The sequence below is a fragment of the Dreissena polymorpha genome, chromosome 7 (assembly GCF_020536995.1).
Source record: "Dreissena polymorpha isolate Duluth1 chromosome 7, UMN_Dpol_1.0, whole genome shotgun sequence".
Classification (NCBI taxonomy): Eukaryota; Metazoa; Mollusca; class Bivalvia; order Myida; family Dreissenidae; genus Dreissena; species Dreissena polymorpha.
Genome location: NC_068361.1, coordinates 15,060,359 through 15,069,599, shown reverse-complemented (window position 1 = coordinate 15,069,599; position 9,241 = coordinate 15,060,359). Strand labels below are relative to the sequence as shown.

At 36.2% G+C, this 9,241-nt stretch overlaps 1 protein-coding gene and 1 long non-coding RNA gene across 6 annotated transcripts; one reads left to right on the top strand and one right to left on the bottom strand.

The window, feature by feature from the left end:
• Positions 1–1,489: 1,489 nt before the first annotated feature.
• On the top strand, positions 1,490–6,500 carry LOC127839265 (uncharacterized). Of its 5 annotated transcripts, XM_052367545.1 has the most exons (5): positions 1,789–1,867; positions 2,263–4,313; positions 4,468–4,544; positions 5,124–5,194; positions 5,602–6,500. In XM_052367545.1, exons 1-2 carry the CDS (start codon positions 1,853–1,855, stop codon positions 3,988–3,990), a joined length of 1,743 nt encoding a protein of 580 aa, XP_052223505.1. In that variant the 5' UTR covers positions 1,789–1,852; the 3' UTR covers positions 3,991–4,313; positions 4,468–4,544; positions 5,124–5,194; positions 5,602–6,500. The 5 variants fall into 5 exon arrangements, 2 of the variants coding, with proteins under 2 accessions (XP_052223505.1, XP_052223504.1); XM_052367544.1 differs by having other exon boundaries at positions 5,124–6,500; XR_008030259.1 differs by lacking the exons at positions 1,789–1,867; positions 2,263–4,313 and adding an exon at positions 1,490–1,566 and having other exon boundaries at positions 5,124–6,500.
• A 129-nt stretch (positions 6,501–6,629) lies between these two features.
• LOC127839266 (uncharacterized) lies at positions 6,630–7,810 on the bottom strand. Its single transcript, XR_008030261.1, has 2 exons — positions 7,715–7,810; positions 6,630–6,996 (listed from the first exon to the last, which is right to left on the bottom strand). It is a non-coding gene; the product is annotated as an uncharacterized LOC127839266 (long non-coding RNA).
• Positions 7,811–9,241: the final 1,431 nt, after the last annotated feature.

The following is a 9,241-nucleotide window of genomic DNA, read 5'->3' as shown; positions in this document are numbered from 1 at the left end:
CGACACATCACGATGGATTCAACAACAGAACAAGTTACGACGTGATGACGTGCTGGTTTCAGCGACAACAAACACAAACCACGATGACTATCCAGCCTCTCGATGTGAACCTTGATACGCAGATGAGTGCAACCGACCACGTGCGATTTGCCTACACAGCTTGGCGATAGATAGAGCTTCTTCACGACAGCAATGGTAGATAACATCACCAATGATCAACATAGACAAAAACAACAAACCAAGACATCTACTTGACAGCAACAGGTACATATTCAACTCGGGCAATACTACTTCGAATGACAGCACAGAGGTCACTAGTTAAACAACGCCTGTAGTGTTACGTGGACAATCGATCAACGTCATTTAACATTGATCATGATATTGTAAGACACTTGTCATTCAGGATTGATGATCTTTCTAAAGATTTTAAATCATAAAATATAAAATCTTTCTTTAATGAAAATGAGGTGTGTCGCATAATTGGTGTATTTCATGTATATTCCTTGTTCGGTGTAACTGAATACATAATATCTGTCTTCATGAAGAAATGCATAAATGGGCATCATATGTCATCGTCAATTAGACGAGAAAAATGCACCAAGTTATTGCCCATGGCTGGGTTCACTAATTAGTTATGTCTATGGTAAGCACATGCAGCACTGTTAATTGTGTATATTTTCATGTTAAATGACAGGTGAACTTTCATATATGCAGTTAAACAAACGTGGTCTCGCTTAATTATTGGCATATATATGCACAAGATATGTAAGTCACACATAAAGCCATCCCGTATCAGGTAATTCAACTCATGTTAAAGTCAATCATCCAGACAGCCGTCACCCAATTTATTGTCCATTATTGTATAAATTGGCATCTGCGTTGTATGAAGAGAGTCCCTAAGTTTGACAATCGAGTAGAGTAGTCACGCTTTCTTGACGTGGTGGCCATGTCGGCCACCGCGATATAAAATTGTACTTCATGAACATTGGAAGCGTTGTGTTAGCAATTATTAACAGAAATGAATCTCGATGAAAACAGAAATGAACTTTAGTTGTTACTGTGTATTATCAACGAACAACGTGTAATTACGTGACAACATGTACTTTTAATAGCGAGCTCGCTGAGCCGCCGTAGGCGGCTCGAGAGCTCGCATTACGTTAACACGTGTATTGGACTGTAAATCTACACAGGTTGTTGTTTTGAAAAGTTTGGTATCTGCGCGCGCAACCGAACCTGATATCCGAAACCGGAACTGGAAATTTTGGAAGTAAATAACCAGCGTCTCCTGATTGATCATAATGATAAAATAGAAAAAATGATCAAATTTACGGCTTTTAAATATTTTAAAATTCTTCTCTCTATTTATTATTATTGTTACTATATTCGAATAAAGCATCAGCATTCTTCGTGTAAAACATTTGTCTTCATTCAGGGACTTCCCCCGTTCGATGACGTCATCACAAAATGTATCCAAGTAACGAATGACGTCACCGTTTTGTGTGTACATAGCAAGTGTCAACACCGACCGCTACTCGCACTTTTTTATTAAAAATGATGACAAAACAAGTAAGTGCTATTATTTATTGGACGATTGCCATTGAGGAACAAACACGCAATTGGTTCGGCATGTACTCAGGTACCAAACTTTTTCAAACAACAATCTGCACAGTCAAATACTCGATTTCATTATCATTTCATATATCGTGACGTTACCCGTTTCCGATAGACACCTATTTCCGATAGGTTCCGATATTGCGCGTGTTTTGTTTACTACATGACGTCACAGGTAAACAACTTGCAAGCAAGTGCGTTCGACATCGGCGATTTTTTGTAGCTCAACAATTTCGTGAAAATGCTGCGAATTAAGGTAACAAATTTACTTACTACAAGTGTATACGTTTTTAACTGGTTTCTGCTAAGTACACATTTTGTTACTTAGTAAACAAGGTCTGAATACATCAATTAACTATGAACGCTCAATACGACAGCCATGTTTTGTTTCGTAAACTCCGCCCACTGTAATGTTATGGGTAACGTTCCTCAGTGATTATTGTAAAATACTACACCCTACTGTAAACACGGGTTATAAATTAACATGTTCTGCTTAGACTTATTATATCGGAATGGATTTCGATTGCTCATAATATGGTTTTAGTTCTGTAAATTGACATCAATACATTGATAAATCATACAACACATACTGCTACTCTGCTGGGTATACAGCAAAGGCAAAACTGAGGGAACAAATCATTTTGTTTAAAGCTTAAATCTCCGACTTCCCGCGGACCCACGCATGCAAGGCGGCGTTTGTATTCATCGACAACTCTAACTAGGGCATACATGGCAGTTAAAGAGGATAATATCCCCGTATATAGGGCTTCAAAGATATATGGAGTGCCTCTTACCACGTTGCGCGATCGCGTAGACAGTAGAGTGTCGGTTGATAGCGTAAAAAATGGACCCGCACCGCTGCTTAGCCTCAGTGAGGAACAGCTACTGGTCGAGCATGTGAAAGGTCTAGCGCGTGTCGGGTACGGGTACACTCGGGCAGAAATATGCTACAAGGCGTCCGACTTCGCTGTTTACCTTGGAAAACGGGGAAGGGAAGAGAAACCACTCAGTCTCAAATGGTTCTATGGCTTCATGGGCAGGTGGCCAGAACTCAAAGTTGTTAAGCCATCCGGACTTCCTGAACAACGAGCAAGGTGTGCTTCTAAGGAAGTGATCCTGAACTACTTTGAAGAACTGAAAACTATCTTCGACAAGTACGAGTTGCACAACAAACCTCACCTTGTGTACAACATCGACGAAAAGGGTATAAATACCGAATATAGACCACCAAATATTGTAGCTGGCTTCGATGCACGTCCTCAAGTGGTGATGGCCGAACGATCGAAAACGGTGACAGTGATCGGCGGAGGAAATGCTCTTGGTTCCCAGATACCGCCATTCTTTGTATTTCCCGGTCAACGGATGCTACCGGAGCTTATGGTCGGAAAGAGTGAAGGGACTGAAGGCATGATGACGCAATCTGGTTGGTCAAACAGCGAAGTGTTTCTTCGCTATATGAAGACACACTTCTTGAAATATGCCATGGGACGCAACCAAGAAGATACCACATTGGTGTTGTACGATGGCCACAAGAGTCACATCTCCATTGAACTCATTGAATGGGCAAAAGAGAACAGAATAATACTATTCGTTCTACCACCTCACTGTTCCCATATTTTAAAGCCCATGGATGTCGGTTGTTTCGGCCCATTCCAAAAGAAATACAACCAGGAATGTTTAACGTACTCCAGACTGCACCACCAATGTGTGACCCGGTACGATGTTTGCAAATTGGCGTGCAAAGCATACACTGTAGCTCTGTCGCATGTCAACTTGCAAGCATCGTTCAGGAAGACTGGAATTTATCCGTTGCAGAATGCCATTGATGCGGTGACTAGTCTTGGCGATGCCATAGCACCTTCAGAGCTGTATGCAGCCACCTGTGAAAAGCTGGCTTCTGGTGCGGATAACATTATCCAACATGAGCCTGACATAAACGACGGTGCAAAGTTCTTCAGTGACTTCCCCACTGAAGTTTCGAAGAAAGTGTCCAAACCCCGCCGAAATATCCACAAGCTTGTTGGTGGCAAAGCAATGACGGAAGACAAAACGTTCAACGATGTGCGTCAATACATTGCCGAGTCCGCCAACCGCCCATCGACCGCTGGCAAGGCAACAACTACAGGCAGTCCAGTAGCAGGACCATCACGTGCAATACAGACCAGTGATGATGACTCCATGTCCTTAGATGAAGATGTGACGGACGATGAGAAATGTTGCGTGTGCAAGAAGTACAACTGCACTTCAAAAGATGGACAGTCTCTTGCAATTTACACATGGGCGCAATGTGATGTATGCCAACACTGGACACACCTTAAATACTGCACACCAGTCAGAGTAGTCCGGAGAAACACCTCTTTCAAATGCCCATGTTGTTAAATAAGTTTTTTTGTTGTTTTAAATTTGCGATTTCAATGAATATTGTTTCTTAATTGAATTTGTTTATAGTTTTAGTGCATTTGCACCGCTGTTTCGTAAGTCAGTGCTTGAAATGACGTCACGATATGACTATTCATGGAACTATCGGAAACCGGTGTCGCACTTTCTGTTTTTACAGTTTTTGACGTCCGTTTGTTTTTATTGTTAACTTCCCTTATTTTGGCTCGTTTGTTCCCGTTTTTCGTTGTAAATTACACTTTGAACATTCATCTTAACGATGCAGTGACAGAAAAGACGACAATAAACACAGACAATTTTTTAAGGTGAGTTTTATTGTTAAATTATCGGAAACTGGTAACGCTAGGATAGTGTTTTTCTTTCACTGTCTAAGCCATGCATTACATTTAAATTTAAAGGTGGTAAATCACATTTGAGTATCATTTCAACATGACCAAACTTTATTATCTGATATTGTAGATATCCAAGGTGCCTGAACCACGTGACTTTTTCGGCTATGTGTGGGACAATCGGATGTAAACAAAACGTCGCTTCAGGTAACCTTTTTGATAATTTCTTCATTATTTCAAAACCATTTTCAAAAAAAAACAAAGACGAGTGCCCGGTCATTGTCAAAAGACACAACTTTGGTAAGTTTGCGCTAAATTAATTAAGTAATTTTTCCAAAAAGTGCAACCGCGTGCTTGAAAACACACGAAGTGAAATGCTATGTGTGGTATATTTTTTATTCGATCAACAAAAACGTAGATTACAATATTGTCGAGGGTTTAAAAAAAAGGGCGGACATTGTAATTCTTCATAGAGAAGCTACATACATTGTATATTTGCGCAAATACATCTGATTCGGAGTGTGTGTATGAAAATGTAATGATGCTATGTGTGGGACAAAATTTTTAAATGCTATGTGTGGTATACAAACTAAACTAGAGAATCGAAAGATTGACATTAACGTCAATTACATTTAAAGTCTGTCTGAATAACAAAAGTTGGTCAATAAACATTGTTGTTAGTGTTTTGCGCGCCTTAAATATGATAATCCTACGTTCATGTTACTATAAATTATCATGATTGTCGATAACTTATATTCATATTTTGTTTACTTTGTTTGCGAACAGTGTGGCAGAGAGGTCAAAACACGGTCGGGGATCTCCTAACACAAAGCCACCCACGCACGGACAGGAAAAAAGTTCCGTCGGGCAAACTTTTTCTTGTTTGTTTCTATAAAATTGATTGTTACAAAATGTTGAATTTTCAGTGAATTGTTACTGCCGACTAATGCACTTGTTTAATACACAAAATCGTAAGGATTATTTGTGCAAGATGTCATGTGAATATTATTGCAACAAAACTACAAAAAGTGTTAGTTGTGTGTTTTTTAGCAGGAATGTGTAGGCATTTTTTACTGTAACCAATTTAATAAATAAGCATAAAGAGATCATACAGCATTTTTAAACAAATAGACACTAGGATCAATGACATTTTTTTCTGGAAAATCATGTATTTGTATGTAAATCCTATTGAGCTATCTGATATATCACACATGCTATTTTTTAAGTTTAACAGTTTATATCAGTTGTATTTTGTTCTTTTCAGGGAGATTAAAGTATTTTTGGAAGCACCTTCAAGAGACGTACTGATATCTTTATCAATGAAAAGTTGTCATACAAACATGTATAGTAAATGTTCCAAAGTTTAAATGACTCTTTGATTTATTACCAGATGGTGCAAGTATTGCAGGGAAAGAAAACAATCAAAATAAACATTACATAAAAATTTGACATTTCAACAAATTGAACAACATTATATGATTTAATGTTAATTACTTGGTGCAGTGGTAACAAGATCTTGCAGCGCCCTTTCATGACCGGGGCGAATGAGTATTTTCATTAAACATCTCAAACTATTGTCAGTTATTCAACTTTCATTTGAATTTGAGTAAATTAAGTATTGATGCAATTCAATATGTTTGTTGGTATAATGACCCCCACAATATAAAGAAGTGAAACTCCAGCTGCTGGAGCAGTATTGAATTTTCATTAAAAACAATTAGTTGGTCCTTTATTTAAGGCAAGTGACCGATTGCCCAAACAGTACAAAACAGCACAATACAGCACAATACAAACCAACATAAACACAAAATATGAATAAAGCTGGGGTCACCGCCTTGGAACGGTCAATGCAAAGCACTGGGGGTTTAAACCTGGTTATAGAGCGCTCAACCTCACACTTGGCCCAGCAATATTCATAATACATTGAAGTGTAAATAAAATTTAACGTCATAGCATTGTAACCCACAAGTCAAGACGTTTTGGCGATGATCATTTGTTATGACTTAATTGAAGCATTCATATGTTTGAATAGCAAGATTTGCAAATTCATAAATTGACTGATTACAATTTCTTTGTGAATACTAATGTACTTCTTTATGTATTTGGCGCTTTAATTTCTATTGTTACATGTGCATGCTAGTTATAAAGTAATGGTATTATTAATGACGTGTTTATTTTGATATACTGAAGATATTCATGGAGATAATATTGGAATAGACCACAAACAAGCATTATTGGATTCGAAGATGTTCAAATGGAGATGATATTGGAATAGACCACAAACAAGCATCATTGGATTTAAATTGTTATTTGTTATGAAACACCTGTTTTATTAACACACATTATCAGATTTTATATTCATCTAATCAATTTTAGTAATAACATAGATACAAAACCGATAAATATACACACATATCAATACACACACTTTGTTTTGCTTATGCAAAAATACACGTTAAATGGTATGTTTGCGTAGTTAGTTGAAATAGCTTTCCATAAACATCACAGAATGAAGCGGGGTCCCTGTCTCTGTCACTGTGGTTTTGATTTTTAACTTGCCACATATCACCTTCCGTGTGGTTTGATGGTGTTCATGTAGTTCTTACACAGCTTCGAACCTTAAAAGCGTTACAGATCTTTCGACTAATCCTTTTCAAGTCTGAAAAACAAAAGAAGTAAAACCCATTTTAAAGCATGTGCTCTTATTTTCTTTGTCATTCATTAAAATATGGACCAAATTCAATAATCAGGCAGAAATATCAATCATTATATTTATTTAAAGACAATAAATAAAACAAAGAAATATTATATTTCAACATAACATGTATGCTTTAATAAGAATTAAGTTCAGTTAAACATAAATTGGTTAATCATTACACGATTACTTCAGTATTCAATAATGTAACATTTGGTTAATTTGATATATTTTCAGGACAGACTAAAGTTTATGTTCTAGATTCTTACAAAACTGTGTTCAGATTAAATGCAGAATTCTTGCATACCACACATAGCATTTAAAAAATGTATCCAACACATAGCAGTATAACATTTATATACACACACACTCCGAATAAGATGTATTTGCGCAAACATACAATGTAAGTAGCTTCTCTATGAAGAATTACAATGTCCGCCCTATTTTTAAACCCTCGACAATATTATAATCAATGTTTTTGTTGATTGAACAAAACATATACCACACATAGCATTTCACATCATGTGTTTTCAAACACGCGGTTGCACTTTTTGGAAAAAAATACTTAATTAATTTTGCGCAAACTTAACAAAGTTGTGTCTTTTGACAATGACCGGGCACTCGTCTTTGTTTTGTTTTTTAAATGGTTTTGAAATAATGAAGAAATTATCAAAAAGGTTACCTGAAGCGACGTTTTGTTTACATCCGATTGTCCCACACATAGCCGAAAAAGTCACGTGGTTCAGGCACCGTGATATCTATTCTCTTCTATTGCAAAAAATACAAGAATTTAGCTTACTTGTTATGCCTCACAAAATGGCATGATTCAAACAAATATTGCTACCTTTAACAATATCTCATAGTGAGGGAGATAGTGCTCTTATTGACATCTGGGCTAACCTTTCTGGTAAAGAACATTCTAAATTAATAATTTGATAATTACTACAAATACTAATAGTGTAATGTTTATAGATACTATAAAATGTGATTGATTCAAGCAATCAAAAGATGTGATCAAATGTGATTAACCATATTTAAAACATAAATTCAAATAAGATATAAATAACTTTGAGGTGGGTGACATGACAGTCGCTACCTTTAGTACAGTGCCTGACTTGACATTCTATACCTTGAGTACGGTGGGTGACGTGATAGTCGCTACCTTGAGTACGGTGGGTGACGTGACAGTCGCTAACTAAAATGACTTTTAAACAGTAGTTAGGAATATACAAATTAATTTAATCCTAGTATTTTGGTACTTAAAAAATATATACTTACAAGTGTAAAATTATCAAAGTGTTATATCAATGGTATTAAATAATATGTTTTGGTGGGTGACATAATTATCGCTGACCTACCTTGCATTTATTCCTCAATTATGGTAATTTGAAATTACTTTGACTTTAAATGCTCACAAAGGAAAATAAAACAAAAATGCTGCCTGGCCCTTGTGAAATCTAAGTACAGTATGCAACATGGAGAAATCATTGCTGATGCCAGTGAAAATTATAATTGAGAAGGTAGCAGCAGTTGGCTGTTCTAAATTTTTACATTGTAGGTTCTAGTTGATTGTTTAGTGTTTTAAGGAGGAAATGCCAAGGACATACATAATAGATTATTATATAGCTCCTTGGTATATACCAATCTTTGTTTGCTGCACAATTTGTTTATCACGGGTTTTCAATAAATAGGAACACCAGGGGTGTACAATGGACAATTTTTTTAATATTTACGCATGCGTTTTTGATATGTTTATTGGGGAGCCATATCCATCACACACGTACATGCGAAGTTTTACATGCATATCTATTATACTTTTTATATATGATGGTTTGTTTGTGCCCATGTATATTATTCAACAGAGCCTACTCTAAATGTCTGTTACTTTGTTTTATTGTCAAATATGCAGAATATAAACGACTGTATAATGTACAGAGGATTTTACAATAAATTGTACCTCATTCTGAAGATGCCTATCTGTTTGTAGAGACCGTCAGTGAAGTGTTTCTTTTTTATCTCACGAAAATTTCAATGATCAAATGAAGAAAGAAAAATTGTGTTGTCTCATTTTTTTTAAATATGTACTGAACACAAGTTTTGTATTTTGTATAAAACGTGTTGTGTTGATTTCGATATAATGTAAATTACAAAATAATCATATTTATGACTTAGGTCAACCACTAATTACATATGTTTATTCGTTCTGTTT